The sequence below is a fragment of the Trichogramma pretiosum genome, unplaced genomic scaffold (genome assembly GCF_000599845.2).
Source record: "Trichogramma pretiosum strain Unisexual culture from Peru unplaced genomic scaffold, Tpre_2.0 scaffold123, whole genome shotgun sequence".
Classification (NCBI taxonomy): Eukaryota; Metazoa; Arthropoda; class Insecta; order Hymenoptera; family Trichogrammatidae; genus Trichogramma; species Trichogramma pretiosum.
In genome coordinates, this window is record NW_019641684.1 from 267,943 (window position 1) to 289,193 (window position 21,251).

The 21,251-nt window shown below is 37.0% G+C and overlaps 1 protein-coding gene across 1 annotated transcript in view; it reads left to right on the forward strand.

Moving 5' to 3' along the window:
* The window catches only part of LOC111694162 (nitric oxide synthase-like), a 45,197-nt gene that overhangs the window by 10,289 nt on the left and 13,657 nt on the right, over positions 1 to 21,251 (forward strand). Inside the window, exons 4-11 of the mRNA XM_023461140.1 lie at positions 2,640 to 2,731; positions 4,812 to 4,953; positions 5,016 to 5,155; positions 6,013 to 6,187; positions 6,890 to 6,991; positions 16,950 to 17,144; positions 20,344 to 20,441; positions 20,503 to 20,647. Of these exons, the coding sequence (XP_023316908.1) occupies positions 2,640 to 2,731; positions 4,812 to 4,953; positions 5,016 to 5,155; positions 6,013 to 6,187; positions 6,890 to 6,991; positions 16,950 to 17,144; positions 20,344 to 20,441; positions 20,503 to 20,647 (1,089 nt within the window). The remainder of the gene's footprint in view (positions 1 to 2,639; positions 2,732 to 4,811; positions 4,954 to 5,015; positions 5,156 to 6,012; positions 6,188 to 6,889; positions 6,992 to 16,949; positions 17,145 to 20,343; positions 20,442 to 20,502; positions 20,648 to 21,251) is intronic.

A 21,251-nucleotide genomic window follows, 5' to 3' on the forward strand; every position in this document is an offset into this window, starting at 1 on the left:
GCTCGAATCGAAGCTGAACTGGGATGCACAAATTTCATCCGCCTCATCTAAAATTCATTATGCCCTATACTCCTTGTCACGTCATCAGCACCAACGTCTCGTTCAGGCGCTGATTTTTCCACACCTCGACTACGCAGTGGCTGCGCTCACAAGCCTCACGGCTGAGCAGAAGCTCCGATTGCAGCGCCTACAAAATGCCTGCATTAGATTCATCTACGGCAACATCCCACGAATGGCGCATGTCACGCCCTATCGTTTAGCGCTTGGTTGGCTCTCTGTTGCGCGTAGGTGCGACCAACTCATGATTCTCCTGGCATAGAAAATCGTGATCAGTGGCACACCATCCTGCCTGGCAGCGCGTTTCTCACTCCTCGAGAGCCGTGATCCCAACCGTAGAGTGACCCGACAACTTCCTCCACGTCTTGACTACCCATCTGCTCGTACATCAACACTCCATAACTCATTCACTCACACGACCACCAAATTGATCAACTCTCTACCAGCATCGTTCTCCCTTCTGGCCACCTCTCCCAACCCTCGCATGTTCCTCCGCAACCACTTCCTCTCCCTTGAGAAGTCAGAGTGTCTGCAGCGCTGTGCGACTGAGAATCTCTCACCCGTATCTCTTCCACTCATTGGCCTACTTTCACTTCCCAACTACAACTAATAGTGCAATTATTACTAAAATTCACCCCGCATGACTGCAGTCCCTGGGCAATTGTTGGTGGGCTTGGGGCCTTTGCTCCGTCTGCCCTGGCCCGGCGATGGGGCTGGCGGGCGGCTCCTGCATTCTGGCTTTTCCTGCTTCGTGTCGGCGCTCATTGGGTGTCATTGAGCTTTTGTATATACGTAAATATGTAAATAACTGTGCTGTACTCTATTTTTTCTTTCTTTTTTGCTATTTTATTTGTCTATTTGTATGTAATGTATTACTCATCTGCGCCAATTGCTCAACCTAACTATAATGTAATTTTGTATTTTTATAATTTCTTTATTTACTATCTGTAATCTACTTCGGGGCCACATGAGGTTCTACCCCCCGGTCCCATAAATAAACAAATCAATCAATCTCTCGATCGATAGCAGTGTTCACGTGTGCTCTCTGTATGTGCTCGCGTGCGCGCGTGTGTGCATCGTCTTGCCTCGCTGTCGACTCGGTTCTGCTGCGTATGTGCATGCTCTTCTGCTTGCGTACCTTCTGTTTTTTTTGTTGATTACGCGCGACTATCGACTCGCGGGCCTCGGTATAAGGTCGGACTGTAGGGACTTACGACCGCGTGTTGCGAGTCTACAGTATTCTTTCTTCTCGAGCTATTGAATAGGAATAAGCGTTAGTCAGTATTGCTGAATGAAGATGCTGCTAACTGTCTGTGTTGAACAGATAATTAACGTAAACTCCGTGAAACTTCCTTTGACCTCTTTATGACCAGGACTTTTATGAAGATTCGGTGTAATTAACGTATACTTGGCTTTACCTTAGACGCGCGTATAATGATCACAACGTTATCCGATTCAAATCGAAAATGATGCAAACCTGTCATCTTACAAGGAGAACACGTGAGATGCGGGTCACTAAATATCCTGAAAGTTTTTTTCTGGTCTTCTGGTACCTAATAATGAAGCCGCCTATGCTTACCGCACTAGATCCCACGAGCACATTATCGTCAACTAGCTCTTTAAAGGCACGGTTATCCTCCAAACGAGTACGCAAGACAGCATTAAAACTGTCAATCTCGTGCGTAATCTGTCTAAACGATTTCGTGATATCGTCAAAATTAAAGCGAGCAAGAGTATCTATAGGAAGGAGTTGCACGACTCATAGGTTAACGACCTGCCAGTGCAAGCTCGACTTGCATTTCGAACGATCAGAGCACGTAGAGAGTGAGTACCGTCGAGTTCGTGGTACTTCGTTGATGTGACCTCTCCCAACGTAAGCCCTCCATAGTAAGAGTCAAGACAACGTCGATCCACCTCGTTGAGGTCATTATTTTCCCACGAGTTAATGGGAAATAGAACCTATTTCCACGGCTGGTCAGAAGCGTCGCTATTGTACTGACTTCAACTGGGTCATTGGCGCAAGCTTGAACGCATCGACGGTGCAGTATATGACAAAATTACACTGGATACTGGGTGCTAGAATATAACAAATTTGAAAGAAAAGAACGAAAAATAAAGTCTTGAAAAAATTTTAAAAAAATCTAAATCAATTAAAATTTAAGCAAGTCAAAAATTTAATTGAAAAACAGACATTCAAATATAAAAAAGTTGAATAATTCCAAAAAATGTTCAATACAAAAATGTAATGTGGGATTTCTTCATGATTATATTAGTTCTCAAAGTTTCCTAAGCCTATAACGAATCGAAAACGCGAAATCCATTCAGAATCGTTTTACTATGCTGAAAATCGACAGTGAAGCCTATTTTTGTGCTTCATTTCCTCGACTGTAAGGTCACTTTTCATTCTGTATCTTTGAATAAAGTTTGAATTAATTCCAAAGTGTTTTATATAAATATAACTTGAATATGAGATCTCGAATTACTATTATAATAGATACTGTAAATGCAAAATAACATAAATAATATAAATGCTATATAAAACACATGATATAAATACTATGTACGTTAAAATTTTATTTCAGGTGTTTGACTGTCGTTATGTTACAACCACAAGTGGAATGTTTGAAGCGTTGTGTAATCACATTAAATATAGCACCAATAAAGGAAATATAAGGTATTTAATTCATATACTTTAATCTTAGTTTTATATAAAATTAATTCAAATCACAAGTATACAATTGCTTAAATTATTTTTATACAAAACCTGCCTCAAAGAGCTAATTATTGAACCTTTTTAATAATAGAGTATTTTATATCCCTTTAACCTAAAATACATAACTTTTCTGCTATTTTGAAGCTCTTGTGCTATAAACTATTGAACACAACTTGTGGGAATGAGTTTTTTCAACGAAATCCTTTGTATAATATACTATTATAACAATGTTCACATTTGATTGTAAACTCAATTTTATAAAAAATGACCATTCACCTTATATGATTGTCCTCACATTTATGTTACGCTTTTCGGTGCGCACGATATTCGCATCACACTTGCTACTCGTGCGCTAACACTGAAAACAGTTACTTGTGGCAGCGCCGTGAAACCCCCAAGCCGAGCAGCCTGACACAGCCTTGGCGCTGCGTCTTGAATTCGCAGTGTTACGCCGTGAGCTCAAGTAGCACGTCATGAAATTTTACGGTCATACGCCGTGAGTCGTCTCACAGCACATCTTCGTGATGTTCATGATGTAGCGCTTTGAATTCACGTCGTACCCTGACGGAAAAAAATCGTTCAAGAAAAAGTAAAAGTAGTAATTAAAACCATCATATTAAATTGTAAAATTTAATAAAATGTGAAAAAATGTTAAATTATTAGCGATTTTGGACAGCCAATGCATTAATAAAGGCAGCATAAAATCACATTTTTTTACACTTTTTTACTCTTTTTTACATTTTCTACAATATGCTATTCGCGTGTGATCGCATCGACCGCAGCAAGTGATTTTCGTGACAAAAATGTATTGATTTTTATGAACAAATTAAGACAAATTATGATTGATATGTATATAAACCAAATTAAGTCATCTCAGTACTCCTCAGTACATCTATGATGTTTTATGAGGCTTTCTGCTGCATTAGAATGAGCTCACTTTTTTCACGAAAATCACTAGCTGCGGTCAATTCGATTACATGCGGGCTTGACCAGGATTTTAAACTCATAAGTAAAAATTGTAACATTTAAAATTATTATTACAGAATTTTATGTTTTTTACACTTTTTTACTTAACTTTAATGAGCTTGAATTCATAGGGTTTTCATCTCTCTAATTATAGGTAAACAAATGTAATAAACTGTAATAAAAAGTAAAAAAGTGTAGAAAAACGTATCACATGTCCGAAATCGTTAGTAATCTTAAATTTTTTTACACTTTTTTACTTTTTATTACAGTTCACAACATTATTATGCACTTTATTTGAAAAAAAATTTCCGCTGGGGTAGTACTGAGAATTCACGACGCAGTGCCTATGCTACGTCAGGCTGATCGGCTCGGGGGTTTCACGGCGCTGCCGCCTGAAACTGCTTTCAGTGAACTTCACTTCGCACTACCTATGCGACTTATGCATCGAAAAAGGGGACATAAATGTAAACTTAGCACAGTACTATAAAATTGCGTACGATACTCGTGCCATGGGAGATACTTTTCGACCCTGCTATTGCGCTCTCTCACTGCGCTCCGGCCCTAAACTATGCCGTACCAAAATGTGCAACTTATGCCATCGAAAAGCATGCTGTACGGAGAGTGGGGTGTGTTTGCATGTGAGGTAAATTGACAAAATGGCGTATTTCGCCTTATCAATGACTTGAACCGAGATGGTGCCATTACATAAAAATACTACATATTATGATCCTAGCACTACTGATAGTATTATTTCTATAGAAGTTAGTGATATGGAGAAATATGTATTTTTGTCAACTTACCTCATATGCCAACACATCCCGCTCTCCCCTAACAGTACTTTACGAAACGGCTTGGTTTAGGGCCCGAGCGCAGCGAGTTCACATCTATGTCCCCTTTTCTGATGAATGAGTCGCACTTTCTGGTTTCCGCGAAGTGAGGTTAGCACACGAGCGGAACAAGTGTGATAGGAGCGATGCGGTAGAGCCATTAGAAAACCGAGTGTTTTTTTAATTTTTATTATGAGAACTATGTAATATCTAAAAGATTATTATAAAATGTCATTATTATATTCTAGATCCGCAATTACAGTATTTCCTCAAAGAACTGATGGAAAGCACGATTTTCGAGTTTGGAATCCCCAGTTGATAAGTTATGCAGGTTATAAAAATGACGATGGATCTTTCATTGGCGATGCGGGAAATGTTGAATTCACTGAAGTAAATTATTTTAATTTAATGAAGATTAGATCTATGTAAATAAACGTTCGTAATTTTTTCAGGTTTGTGTGAAGTTAGGATGGAAAAGTGCTCGGACACAGTTTGATGTATTACCTTTAGTATTATCAGCTAATGGTCATGACCCCGATTATTTTGATATCCCAGAAGAACTAATTTTGGAAATCCCATTAGTTCACCCATCGTAAGAAAATTTAGTATTTTTCATAATATAATATAATATCATATTAAAAATTTAATACAATATTGTTTCTTAAAAAATGAGTGAATGTTAGAGTCCTTTTTTTCCTGACTCATTTCAACCTAGTTCTCAACCATAACCTCGCTTAGACAGCTGTAGCAGCCAAAATCAACTTCAGATAGAGGGTTAAGCATACTTAATTTAATGATTACATGCGAAGGGATGGACGTTTTTTAACGAAAATTGTTGTACATAAACATATTTAAATGAAGATGATTTTGACCGGATCGGATATTCGTAAAAATATTTCATTCATTTACAAAAATATATTGACTCAGCGGCTCTTATACAAGCCCGCGTTAATGACTGGGATAAGTCGGCCATCTTTGCATTCCGCGGTGGCTATATATATCGCTTACGATTTCTCGATAGTGTTTAAGATACTTCCTGCAAAGAACCGGGATGCTAGTAGAGCTCGGCTTTGAAGCACGCAAATTTTGATTAGAGCTGATAATCGTGAATCGTTTTAAGTTCTTTTCAGCTATTGAGAATTGACTCGGATTGCTCCATTACTTTTCCACATAATTGGTTAGTTTACATGCATCCAAAGACACTTCGCATATCCACACAAGCTTACAAAGTCATTCTGTCTTACATACTAATAACTGTCATTATAATCATCACTTCACTCATCCGTTTTAACATGCATTGATTACGGAATATATATATAAGAAACGAAGATAGCTTGCGCTCGAGTCCTCTGCTCCTAGCTATGCCTACCACAAAAAAAAATTGAAAATCCATTTTAAAACAGCTAAATATTTCTCATAAACTAATTTATACTGTTTATTCTCTGGCAGGTTTGAGTGGTTTGGCTCTTTAGGCTTAAAATGGTACGCAGTTCCAGCTGTTTCGAATATGGTATTTGACTGTGGAGGATTAGAATTTACAGCTGCACCTTTCAATGGTTGGTACATGAGTACAGAAATAGGATCAAGAGATTTATGCGATGTAAACCGATACAACTTATTAGAAGTAAGCTACTACTTGTATTTAATAAAACACTTCATGGACTAATATTAAACTAATGCACCATTTTTTATAACTACATAACATATTTTAATATATTATAACATACATAATGTGCTTATTTCACTCATGTGTTTTATATGGGCCAGATTCCGAATTCTTTGAATATAACTTTATAATATAGAAAAATATATAGTCACCTACCGCAGTGAATGAAAGGGTTCAAAAAAGTTTGCTTAAATTTACCTCAAATCAACGTTTTTAATAAATGAAAGGCTATTATTCAGATGGATTATAATAGTAAATATCTTTCTCTACTGAATAGAATTTTTGCAGAATTTTTACTTTCGACTTTCATTAATAAAATAAGGGAAAAAATACACGATACACTAGTGAATGAAGCATTTTTACCAGTAAATGAAACCATTTTCAGGGTCATTTGATAAATAATAACATATTCAGAAAGTTGTTAAAAACTATGGAAATATTTAGTATTAATGCTCTGCAATTATATTATAAAATTTCATTACCGATAAATTAATTCAGTATAATTGAATTATATTAATTTATAAATAAAGTTTCAATCACTGGGGAGGTGACTCTATATAGTGCTAAAAAATAAAATAACAGAGTGTCAACATTTTTTATTTTACAGTTATTAGTGTGTTTATTTTACAACCAATTAATTCTTTTATATGTGGGTTTCAGGTAGTAGCACAAAAAATGGATCTTGACACTAAAGTAACATCATCTTTATGGAAAGATAAAGCGATGATTGAAGTAAATTTAGCTGTCTTGTATAGCTTTCAAGTAAGTTGGTGCTTGTGATATGAATTTTATTATTTATAAAGTCTAATCAAGTTTGGAGGTATCTGAAACCAGTACATAATGATTTTGTTATCGTCAATAATTAAGGTCATTTCAAAAAATTCAGTCTGCTACCTACTTTTGCGTGATGTGTAAATTTTAATGGGAGATTATAATTATTAAAAATCTCGAGAGTTGATTCAATCTCATTTTTCTGTTAAGCTATAATGGTTTCGTCAATATATCAGGAATAAAGTTTATCCTTAGCAATACAATTTAACTTGCATGATAAAATTGGTGATGGAAGTCGTAATGAGGATAATTAAACCCTAATCGGTTTATTTTTCTAAATTTTATTTGAACCAATGCAAGCCAGCTAAAAACTGAGTAATCGGGCTGTTTTGATCATTCTCGCGAGGTGATGGATCAACAGTGGGAATTCTCCGTATATAAGCGAGATATACAAGCATCAATAGATCAACGTAAATAATTAATTAGATCTTACATAACAATGGAATTGGTCCTGTTGCACCACCGATGATGAAATTTTTTGAGAAGATGTTTTTTGGTTTTCGAAAGAACATACTGCATCCTCGTCTAAATCGAACGGTGCTAACAGGTTCAATTTTGTCTTTTTATGTTATTTGTGCTTTTTCCATGAGTTTTAAGGTACCGAAAATTTTTTCAAAATATAAGTAAAAATTGGAACTTTTAGTCTTTCGATGACCAAAATTTAAAGAAAGTTGGACTTTGGTCTGTCGATAAACATATTTTACTTCTGGCCTAATCGAAGAAAACGAACAAGTTTATTTTTGGACTTTTATGCTATTTTCTGCTATTTATCATATTTAATGCTTTTGAGGTTAATAATATGATTTTTTACTACAAATTTGAATTCTACATCGAATCCTATCCTATAAGAGTGGTGAGGTTTTTAGCGTGAGCAGTTTATAACCGCTGTGATTGAACAATTGAACGAACTTCTAGTGAAGTTCAATTCAAATTGTACGACCGCTTCTTTCGAAAAGATCAATTACGTAGTACCCCTCCCCGCGCCCTAGATACCACACGTTCAAAGCAAAAACGAAAGCAGCGCCTGTCGCGCCGCCGCCGTACAAACGGCTCGCCTCGCGCCACGGATATTCATTTTTTAAAGCTGCGCCGTACGCTAATGGGTAAAATCATGAATATGATGGGCTTGGGTGGGTAATTGATCTTTTCGGAAGAAGCGGTCGTACAATTTGAATTGAACTTCACTAGAAGTTCGTTCAATTGTTCAATTGTACTTCCCGCTTCTTCCTCAAGATCAATTACGTAGATGTTTAAAGCCCAGTACGGCGCCAATAAAATAAGCACAATCTTAGAACACTGTCCTATTTATTGTGAAGTACTACAAGCAAGTTCAAATAATTGGAACAAAAAATAAACTTATGTTAAATACATAGATATGTGATACATTGTTACTTTTTATGATTTAATATAGCTCTCGCAAACTGATCATTAGATGCTACAACATCTTTATTGTAAAAACGTGCAAAACAGGAGCTGGAAGCCCAGCCTGCTGTTTGTAAAATAACGTCCGTATTTACACCCAGACTCTTAGCTTTGGAGGTAGACGCGTGACGCGTACTATGAGCTGAGAAGGCTTTGTCCAGCCCTGCGTTTTGGAAAACATTCTTTACCCACTTGCTAAGAGTCTGCCTGCAAATGCCCGATTTTTTATTAAGTGATAAGAACAGAGTATCAACATTTCCTCGTAAGTCCTTGGTAATTTTTAAATAATATTCCAAAGTTGTCGCAGGACAAATCTATCTCTCCTCTAAGTAATATGGTAAATGAAGTAGAGGTTGATTAGTACCTCTTTTCGACGTTTTAATGTGATCAGGAATGAAGATACAAATTTTTTCTTTTTGACATGAAATATTGGCCACCTTAATTAGCGAGAGCGTTTGTGTTCTTTGACCAGTGACTAAGGCGAGTAGCGTAATAAGCTTCTGTGACAAATCTTTAAAACTCAAATTTTCATTACATTCCTGAGATTGAAAATATTTTAGAATTACTGACGGGTCCCATACATAATTATATTTCGGCTTAGCTGGTCTACGTTTGTAAATGCCAGTAAGAAATCTTTTCATACGTTTATCATTAGCAATATCGTTACATGATATCAACGAGATTGCTGAGCGTGCGATATTGAGTGCACTATGCGATAAACCCTTATCAAACTGTTCTTGTAAAAAGCGTATAACATCCTGCACCACTGGATTGTAGAAATCGACCTGCGTAGAATAAGCGAAGTTCCACCATTTCTTCAGCGTTGTCTCATAACTCTTTATAGTGGATTTCTCTATCGAAGCGATGCTGGTCCCTATTCTCAGGAACCCCTTGTTTCAACAATGCTTGGCCGATAACTTCGCGGCTACCAGGGAAAGACTTCTCCACATTGGATGAGCATTCCTGTTGGAAGAAGTAAGCAAATTGTAATTTGGTTTCAAAACAATAGGTTTTGATGATAATAACGAGTTAAAGAGGGGGAACCAAGGCTGGTTTGGCCAGTCTGGCACCACTACAACACCCTCTGCTTTATCTCTTTTTATTTTTCGCAGAACTTTTAAAATAATAGAAAATGGTGGAAAGGCGTAAAAGAATAAATTAGCCCATGATAGGGTAAAAGCATCTATAGCCTCCGAACTCGGATCTCGTTTCCACGAGACATATCTGTTGCATTTTGCATTCGATCGGCTAGCAAAGAGATCAATTTCTGGACGATTCCACCGTTTTATAATTACTTCGAAGGATGAATCGAATAAGGAATATTCCGTCTACGGTTCAACTCTTCTAGACTCTTCATCAGCCTCAAAATTATTACTAGAACTGATGTAAGAAGCGAAAATCCAAATATTTCTTTCCTCGCAGAATTGCCATATTTCGCGAGCCGCGGCGTGGAGATGGGCAAATCGAGTGCCGTCCATTTTATTTATATAACTAATTGCGGTGGTGTTGTCAACGCGCAATAAAATGCTACAATTTTTGTCCTTTGTCGCAAAGCATTTTAAGCCAAAAAAGACTGCTTTAAGCTCCAATAAATTGATATGAAAATTTTTCTCCTCTGACGTCCAAGCTCCATTGGCCTTTTTTCCATCGCATACTGCTCCCCAGCCTGTCAAAGACGCGTCAGAGAAAATAACCTTTGCGTATGGTACGCAGTCCACGTTTTTAACTCGCGAAAGAATATTTTCGCTCCACCATTTGAAATCCGGTTCTAAAGCGTGACTTAAATCCATAAAGGCATCATAGTTGTCGTTGTTTATTTCCAACGCGTTTACTTTTGCTCTTTCAAACATTTTTGTGTAAAGCCATCCATATTCAATAGCTGGGCAACCCGAAATTATGCTACCAGTAAATTCTGCAAATTCCCGAATTTTGCATCTTTTCATTGCACTAAATTTCTTTATAAGTTTTAATAATTTTACTCTTTTGGCCTCTGGGAGCTCTAATGTCATCCGTTGCGAGTCGAAAACGAAACCTAGCCATACGCATCTTTGACAGGGGGCTGATAAGCTCTTCTTACCGTTAATAACGAAGCCTAAAGCTTCAAGCAGTTGCTTCGAAAGCATAAAATTCTTTCGACACATTTTGGACGAATCGCCTAAGAGCAACAAATCGTCTAAGTACACTACAGACGTGTACCCCGATTTTCGTAGCAAACTTACAACAGGTTTTAACAGCTTCGTGAAAATAAATGGTGCAAGGTTCAGACCGAACACTAAACATGTGAATTGATATAGCTGGCCCTTATAAACGAAACGCAAGTATTTTCTATCCTCGCATCTCACCGGGACAACATAGTAGGCATCTTGAAGGTCAATTTTTGTCATCCAAATATCTCGCTCCAATAACTGAACCGCCGTCTTGTGGCTCTCCATTTTGAAGTGTTCTGTCTTTATAAATTCGTTCAAACCTTTTAGATTTAAGATGAATCTTGAAGAGCCGTCAGATTTGGGGATAATAAAGAACGGAGACAAAAATTGACCTTCCGTGAAATCGCACTTTTCAACTGCGCCTTTCTCCAAGAGATCGTTGACCAGGCGTTGTATAACGGCCATCTCCTTGGCCGAGTACACCTTTTCCTTGTAATTAAACTAGGGGGGCGAGCCCCCCTGCGCGCTTCGCGCGCCAACCCCCCTCGTTTACAATTTCATATGAGTATATGTTTAATAATATAAAATTTTATATAATACTTCCATTGTACAGACGTTCTCATCCAGTTGAAAGATTAGCATTACACTTAGAAAATAAACAAAATTTAATTTTCCCTGAAAATGAAGAAGTATTGATGTCGGTTTACCAGCGTTACGTAAATGTGTTATTACGTAATCGAAAATTAATTTTTGATCTAAATTCATTTTTTTGTATCTAAGAAGATATTCATTTTTATAAAATTCCAGTTGACTATTTAAATCTTCTTCATCAACAAGAGTTTTTAAAAAATCCAGATTCGGTGCTGGTAAACCGACATCAATACAGCTTAAATTTTCAAATTCTAAAATATCATTTATTTCTTTCAAAGCTCTGTTTTCATGATTATCTTTAAAACCTTCCAAAAAATATTTTTTATAAGTTTGCCAAACGTCTCGAATCATTGGTATATTGTTAATAATTATAAACCAAGGGAAAAATTTTCTAAGTTGTTTCGGCATCATTATTAAACAAGCTTCGTCAATATTTTTTTTATTTCTAGATCGCTATCTACTAATCCCATTGCAATCGCCGTTTCTCTAAATGTATCGTATTTAATACCCTTATAAGTTCTTAAATCGTCGAATGATTTGCAGCCTTTAGCTTTGTGTAAAATTAATTTTAAATAAAACCGTTCAACATCTTTTGGCACAACACTAACTATTCTTCCCAATGTATTTGAAAATTGTGATCTCCGTTCCCAAATTCAAAATTTTTTATTGTACTTATAGTCTTGTAAATTATTTACGTACGTGAATTTTCTAGCATGAACATCATTTTTATTTAAATCAAACCACGCTGTTAAAGTAGTACCAGGCTTTTTGGCTGCTTCTACTTCTTCATTTTCAGGGAAAATTAAATTTTGTTTAATTTCTAAGTGTAATGCTAATCTTTCAACTGGATGAGAACGTCTGTACAATGGAAGAAACCAAAATAACCAAATTAACCATAATAATTTTTGGTTCTTGTACAAAAAATCAAAGTAACCATAATTATCACATTTATGACCCTATTATTTAAATTATTTTTGTACCAAATGAACGAAAGGTCACGTGACGTAATTATGTGATCGTCGCGTGATCGAAAGTTCAAAGTCACGTAATGTTAACGTATAGAAAGGTCAGTCACTTGATGATCGCGTTATAGAAAGGTCAGAGTCACGTGATGATCATGTGATGATCGAAAGGGGTCAAGGATCAAAGTCACCATAATAATCACCACCTGATCAAAAGGTCAAGGTGTCGTGATAATCACGTGATCAAAAAGTCAAATTCAAATATTTCGATCGAAAGGTCAAAGGTTCAAATGGTCAACATGGCAAAAGGTTACATGACCTCATTACGTGATCATCATGTGCCTCTGATCTTTCGATCACGTGGTGATCACGTTATGACGCATCGCATGATGAACGAATTATAACGCTCAAGGTTACGTTATCATCAAGCGGTTCGTTACTTAACGTAACGTTACTTAAGCACGTAATCGTCACGTGAACGAAAGGTTAAAATCACGTAATCAAAAAACCAAAATAACCATAATTATCACATTTATGACCCTATTATTTAAATTATTCTTGTACCAAAACGCGCAAGGTTACACTATAATAAAATGTTTAAAATGGCGAAAGGTAAAGAGGTCACGTGACGTAATCACGTGATCGTCACGTGATCGAAAGGTCAAAGTGACATAATCAAAAGGTCTGTCACTTGATGACATCGTTATAGAAAGGTCACATGACCTTTTGATCACGTGATCATCAAGTGATGACGTCATATGATCATTCGACCGAATCACGTGATCATCACGTGATGACGTCATGTGACTTTTCGACCGAATCACGTGATCATCGCGTAATGACGTCATATGACCATTCCACCGAATGGCGGCGATAATGACGTCATATGACCATTTCACCGAATGGCGGCGATATTATCTTATAATATAGAGAGATACCTGATATGGCTTTTTAATAAAAGGGAGTTCTACTCCTTGCACCCAAGATAAAATTGTTTTATCTGATGTGATGTGTCGCCAATTTTCATAAAACACGCTAAGTCTACCAGCGATAGAACTCACCCGTTGATTTAAGCTCTGCGTTTCGCATGGTAGTCCTTCTTGTAAGAGCTCTTCGAGCTGTTGCGACAAGGGGACTGAGCTCTGTCCCTCTGAGACCTCTTGTTCGCAGTCCTGTTCGACATTGGTCGATTGTACCCCTTTGCTGCTTCCGCCTTCGACCCGTACGTTTGACGAAGCTGGGGTTTCCCATTTTTTGAAAGCTGCGATGAAGTCGTCCTCTTGGTCAGCAAGCGAGCGTCCTGACCTGTCAGTTTTGCCTGGCGAAGCTTCTCCGACAATTCTCCTCCGAAAAGCCAGCCATCCGGATCAGTAGACCCCAAAGTATCTTTTACAGCGCTGTTGATGTAGTACGAAAACGAAGTAAAAAAAAAAAAAAAAAAAACCGTTGAGGTTAACAAAGACGTGTGGCGTCTTCGGCACACAGAAAAAGAATGAATATCCGTGGTGCGAGGCGAGCCGGTTGTACGGCGGCGGCGCGACAGGCGCTGCTTTCGTTTTTGCTTTGAACGTGTGGTATCTAGGGCGCGGGGAGGGGTACTACGTAACTGATCTTGAGGAAGAAGCGGGAAGTACAATTGGTCGTTCAGTAGCTTGCTATTGTTTATTAGCGCGCAAATACGAGTTTTATAGTAAGTTGACAAAGTTAAATATTAATCAATTCACGGCTTAAGACACATTTTGATTGGTTTCCTCGAGGGCGTCCTACGATAAAAAGCCGATCCATTGTGTATTTTTACAGTTTAAATATTTAAACTGTATGAAAAAATGAAATGTATTTTTCTATTTTATATATTGAAAAATGGCAAAAAGGGATAGGAAAGAAAAAAGCGCGCGAAGCGCACTGAAAGTCGGGCTAGTTGTACATTAAAAATCATGATTCAACAATTTATTCATATTCACCCCAGAAAAGTAGCATAGCACGTAAAATAACATCAGAAAATGAAAATTAAACTTTAAGCCCCTGTAAATCTATGAGGGATGAACCTGCAGACGGGAAGTCTTTATCTTAAAATCAGTGGCGGATACCACGCAATATAGTCGTATAATTTTTGCATCAGGAGAACTTCAACCTTTCGGAAGATATACGTGGATTGAATTCGTGTGATCAACTAGAAAATGTCTAATTCGTGTGTTTCAATATTTCGAAAAAATCCGACAACTATTTAAGTAGCAAGTGATTCCGCCATTGTGAAATCTTCAAAAGTACATTATTTTTTCAAATTTTAATTTTTGGCCGTTCCTCTAAGCCCATATATTTATTACAATTTTGAATCTAAATGTGTTGTTTCGTCTAGAATTCAGAATTAATCTGTCAAAGTCAAAGCTAGACTGTACCAGTTGCAGCTCAGAACCGCCGAACGACAATGTCTTTTCGACATTGGGCATACATACGTGTACTGTCGTCGCTTAGGGATTAAAGGAAGGCAAGGCCAAATAATGTGTAATACTTTTACTATCTTTTCTATTCGGGATCCCGCGTTCAAGTGCCTCGTCACTCGCCATGAAGTCCCTTCGTCGCCGCGCTCTCGCGCCCCTCGTGAACTCCGTACACACTACAATACGCACACCACAGCTGTGAGATAAAGGCGCACCGCGCGGACAAGTTACGACTCGTAAGTCAAGTTCGCAAGAGTAAACAAAAGAACATTACATCGCGTGCCGGACGGTGTCTCGTAGAATATCGATGTTAAAATATTTAAAACGCGAACCCGAATCATGCGCCTCTCACTAGCCGTTGCTGTAAGCCATGGTGAATGTATATTGCAACGTATTCGGCTCGCTGAGCGCGCGCAAGTGTAGAAGTGTCTGCTCGACGCGAGTACTCCGTATACTTGCTTCAGTGAAGGACTCGGGTAGCTTGCCGCGTTCACGTCGAGGTGGGCTGGAAAGAGACTTACCGACGCGGTGAAATTTATACAGCTCTCGGACTTGCTTTTATGTAAAGGATTAGACCCGGGCGTACGTTGCACGATGAGCCTCGGTGGGTCTTTCTACACGTATTTGTGTCTTACGCGCCTGAAAAGTTAGAATCGGGAAGGTGCGTAAGAGACAACAGGTTTGAGTATCTGACTTGTAATGTTATATGCAGTTGTTGTTTTTATTAAATAAGTAAATTGTGAGAAAATATGCGTCTGTTTTTATTATAGACGACTTGATCTTTTAACGAAATAAATAATAACTTAATCGAAATAATGAGTTGATTTTTACGCAGAGACGTCGTGATAGCTTTATAATTATCGTTTGCAATCAGAGAACAAAATGGTCTTATACCGCGATACAATAAGATTTACCGGTGGAAACACGCTGTTGGTCGAACGGCTGCTGGAGTGATCTCTCTGGAGATGACGTAGGTTCGGCTGCTTGGCTGTAAAAGAAACAGGAACTTCCGCTACTGTTACGGGTACGCTGCTTGTCCCTTCCTTCACCCTGGGTTGACGGAGCTAAATAAATCACGATCGCGCACACAAGGATATTACGGCAAACACTGTAAATTCGCGACTGGGAAAATAGGAAACAGAGAGATCGCACTCGTATTACTACGAGAGCGATCAGCGTTAGTTCGAGTACAAATAGCTTCTCAAGCGAAAATACAAGTACGTGAATACGTTTTCGTACGAGCTATTTATTGTGCAGGAAAACTTGACGCAGAAAGCTTACACACTCGTACGCCCTTGGGCGGCAGCGGTAGATGGCCTTCGGAATTTAAGGAAGTTCTTCGCCACTAACGACAAGTCAGTGGCAAAGAATGATAATCGAGAACACTAAATACTGTGGGGGGAATTAGTGTTATATTCAATTATCAATGCCTTGCATTTCGTTGTCGCGCTCCTTAAATAGGTCAAGGAGACGCCGCTCTCTTTGCGCTCGCTCTTTGAGTCGAGCCGCCGGGATTCTCCCACTAATCGCGATTCCACTGCTGCGCGCGCTGGAATCGCAATTAGTGCGACAAAGATCAAATTTCGGCAATACGTGCCGATTGCTGGAATTGCATCACGCGGGTTTCTTTTGTCACTCACTGATGGTGGGGGTCCGGCGTCTTCTCTCTCTTTGCTCTGCTCACCGTCGGTCCGCGTGATGCTGTGAGTGGAAGACTCGCGGATCTGCTCTCGCATATGGAAATTAGCTTGACGCGAGAAGGGGAAAACGCGAGTGCGTCGGGACTCTCCTCTCCTCGAGCGCTTGTACTGAGTGCTCGCGCGTACTGTATGGTGGCGTGTTTGCCACACTTGCAGGCGCAAGTCGAAAAATACGTTGCAATATATCTCGGAAAGAACCGAACATGTGTTAAGGATAAAAAAATTAAATTGATCAATTAAAGAAATATATCTGCTTTGAGCCATTACTGGAGCTGATGGCAAAAACTTGCAACATTTTAACCTTTTTTCTGCTCATCTCTAAGCAGTATGCTTCACCTATTCTATCCTCACCTATGCTATCAGTCTAATATGAACGATGGTCGTAAACGCTAATCAATTAAGCAACAAGTAGTTATTCGCATACAACTAATAAGCTCACAAAGTGAAAATTCTGTAATTTTTTCTAATATTTCTTCATAATTAATTTTGTATACTTAATTGACATGATAAACTTTCTATAAATAGTAATAGACAATAAAAATAATTTTAAGTAAAAATTTATTTTACAGATTAAAAATGTAACAATAGTAGACCATCATACAGCATCAGATTCATTTATGAAGCATTACGAAAATGAAATTCGTTTGAGACATGGATGTCCAGCAGATTGGGTTTGGATTATTCCACCATTGTCTGGATCAGCCACAGCAGTATTTCATCAAGAAATGGCCCTCTATCATTTAAAACCATCTTATAATACTCAAGTAATACGTTTTCTTAATTCTTTAGGTCTTCTAATTCTGTAAATTAAAAAACACGAAAATGTCAACATTGGAATGTGTTTGATGTAAAATTATGTTTTTGCGAGTTTTTTACATCAGAAAATATGTCTGTAGAACCATTAATTATTGTGATTAATGCAGGCCACTCATCTGTTATGACTTATGATTCCAGAGCCCCGACCCGTATGAATTCGAATTCAATATTTGACCAATTTGGACTATTAAAGTCTCAAAAGCTTCGTGATAACATTTTCCTCTACTTAACTGATCAATTATTAAATTATTTATTCAATCTACCATTCTCAAAAACTAGCAATAAGTGTTAAAAAAAGCTCTACTTGGAATTTTTTTTTGTATTTTGATATGCAAAAAATTTTAGCCTTTTCTTGAAATTCTGTTATACTTTGGTGAAAGAGAAAAAAGTGCAAATATTTTAAAACCCCAATGATCCAAAGTGGTCAAAAATTGCATTCAGATTCATGCGGCACACGACTTTAAAGTCATAAGTCATTAAACCCTGTTAAAAATGATTGGTTGGATTTTGGCTGGAAATCCACAACTAAATCGAGCTGTTATCGAGCTCGAATCGATTGGATTATGGCTCGATTTTCGGGCTGGATTATGTCTTGATTATCAGGTTAGATTTTTCGACTGTATTATTGGGTTGGATTTTCAGGTAGGATTTTCGGGTTAGATTTTCTAGAAAAATTCTCAGTTAAAAACCATTTGATTTGGGGGCACTAGGTATGAATATAGCCTTGGTGACGACTTTCTCCGAGAAAGTCAAGATTTTTGATTCATACTTAAATTTCATCTTTATTGATTTAAGGGGGGGTAGGGTCTTGTTCGATGGTTTTCGAGCTGCATTTTAATAATTTTTTTTGAGCACATAGTAAAATGAATTTATCTATAAATTATATACATTATAAATGGTTATTTGAAGAACATTCAGTTAAATTTTCAGCGGAAAATAGTGAAAAATAAGCTAACTACAGCAAATTTTCTCACAAAACTGAAAAAAAAAGATTGATTGCGGTGGACACTGTAACTGAAAATCTACTCGACCGATTCTTTTCCAATTTTTCTCATTATTTATCTACATAAATTATGAAGTAATGACATCGAGATATTTCGTCTAAAACAATTTTTGAGTTTTCGGCGTCATTTTGAAGTGAAAAAAAAGACTTTTTTGACAAAATGAAGACGAAAAATCATCGTACTTGTTCGTAAAAAGCATTTAAAAATGCAAATAGTTAAAATATCTCGACGTCATTACCTCATATATCATCTACTTAAGGGGGGGGGGTATAGTATTTTTCGCAAAAATGTTCGATAATTTTTTTATTGTGTTATTCGATTCTGTATACATTCAAGAGTATTCAGTTCAAATTTTAAGCCAATCGGAGCAAAATTACCCAAGATATTGCCATTTTAACGCACGTGCAAAAATGAAGAAGGACTGGACCTCAAAATCTTTAAACGCGTTTCCTGAACAATAGCATTTTCAAAGACGGTGTACATCATATCTCAAAAACTTATCGACCGATCTTTTTGAAATTTTACACCGTTATTTATTAACTATTTTACTAGGTAGTGACGTTGAGATATTTTCATTTTTGGGAAAATTTTCATTTTTTTTCAACAATTTTCCGAAAAAAAAGTGTAATTTTTCGATTTTTTCAACTTCAAAATCACGCCAAATTTTCAAAAATGAAAATATTTTAAAAAACTCGACGTCAGTACCTTCAGAATCCTCTAAACTAATAAAAAAATGTCATTAGGCTTGTTTCTGATGATTCTGCGAGGAGTTATCGCGTACACCGCATTTTTCGACGTGTTTTCTTCAAACCGATGCCCCAGGCTCATTTTTCAATATTTTTCAACAAAAATTTAGCTGAGTACTCTTGAAGTGATGCTTTTTANCCCCCCCCCCCCCCCTTAAAATTCCGAATATATAATTTGAAAATGGAAAATCTCATTTTTTAGCATTACGACAAGAACTTACAACTTCTTGTTGATACATAAAAAGTTCTCATCGTAAGAGTCTGAAATTTCATAAGCTTTTGTAGAGTGGTTTGTTGGTATTCATACTAACATTTCATCATTATGGATTAAAAATTCTAAATTTCTTATAAATTTTGATGAAATTTAAGTATGAATCAAAAACCTCGACTTCCTTGGAGAAAGTCGTCGCCGAGGATACATTTATACCTAGTGCACTTAATTATTAAATATTACAGGCTTACATGCAAAATGATGATATTTTTCTTGATAAAACCCTGATGCTTATTTTTCCGAATTACGGTTATCTGGTTTGAAAAAAAGTACTGCAATCGATACTAAAGATGCAGCTCTAAAATTTATCCCGAAAATCTAGTTAGAAAATCTAGCCCGAAAAATCAGCTGGAAAATCCTGCTGTAAAATACAGCCTGAAAATCCAGCGGGAAAATTCATCTGCACGATCTAGCTTTCAAAACCAAGTGGTTTTTAATTGAAAATTTTTCTAAAAAATCTAGCCCGAAAATCCTGCATGAAAATCCAACCCAATAATACAATCGAAAAATCCAGCCCGAAAATCGATCCATAATCCAATCGATTCGAGCTCGATTACAGCTTGATTTCGGACTGGATTCCCAGCCAAAATCCAGCCAATCATTTTTAACAGGGAATGAATCCTGCACCAATTTCGATGATAAAAGGTACTAGAGAAGTAATTTTTTAAGTAAAATGATTTGCAAAAACATAATTTGATCAAAACTAAAAAATATTAATATTATCATTTGATTGTCATGTTATTCAATTCATATTACAATACAGGATTCATCATAGATGTGCCCATTTAACTATTCTGACAAAGTTTCATGCCTTTGTTTTGATTTTCTTGCTTAGAAGGCTCAAACGGAGCCATGAAGTGCTAACCTCATTTTTGGCAGAATTAATAGTAGTATCAGTTTGTATCTAATCTTATACAGGGCCGATTGCTTGCCTGCTGATACAATAAAACTGATTTCCTGAAATTAGATTCAATTTTGCGCGGTCGTAGTTCCGATTTTTTTGGTCATTTACTACTATTGATATTTTTGGAATTGAAAGTGACGGGTACCTTGAGTTGTAGATGGAAGTAATATTCATATTAAGATTGTAATTATTCGAAATAATTTGTACCATTTGAACCAACAGGAACCAGCTTGGAAAACTCATATTTGGAGAAAGGAGCGTAACAAATATTCTACAACAAAACAATTAAGAAGAAAATTTCATTTCAAACAAATTGCAAGGTATAGTCTTTCTAGTTCCTTTGATTTATTCCATTCGATAATTATTTTATTATTTTTGAAGGGCCGTTAAATTTACTTCAAAATTATTTGGACGAGCATTGTCTAGAAGAATTAAAGCTACCGTACTGTATGCGACCGAGACTGGTAAATCTCAAGCTTATGCCGATAAGTTAGGAGAACTTTTTGGACATGCTTTTCATTCGCAGGTAAAATTCTTCTTTTTATTTGAAAATAATATTTCATTTTATTATTAAAAAGTCACTTTTTTGTGATTTCTTGTTTACATAGAACCGATCAATGTGTATTAGATGAGAAAATGCACCTTCATTACGCTTGTATTTTAGCCTACACTATAGCTTTCTGATTGACATCCGTGTTTGCTGTTTGTCTTCATCACCGACTCCAGGAATGTGGGGTTTACGTGCATCATTTAGTATAGGTGCTGAGGGGACTTCGCTTTTTATCGACATTGCTCAACATCAGTTTCCTTTTCTCTCTCTCTCATCACAGCTTTCTGGCGTATTACTTCCTGCTTAAATCAAATTTTGCAGCCACTTTGACGCACTATTATCAATCTTAACATTCATCGAGTATGAACGCACGCCGTGTGATTAGTGTACCAGTAAAGTATTAAAAAACTCGATAAGTACTTAGAATTCTGCGTTGAGTATTAGAATAAATTCTTGCTCGACTGGTTGGGATTGTCTATCAAAGTTGCGCATTAAAAATTTCATTACTAAAACAGCAACAGACTAAAATCAATGACAAGCTTCTTTCTCTTCGTAGAGACGCCTCAGCATAATATACTCA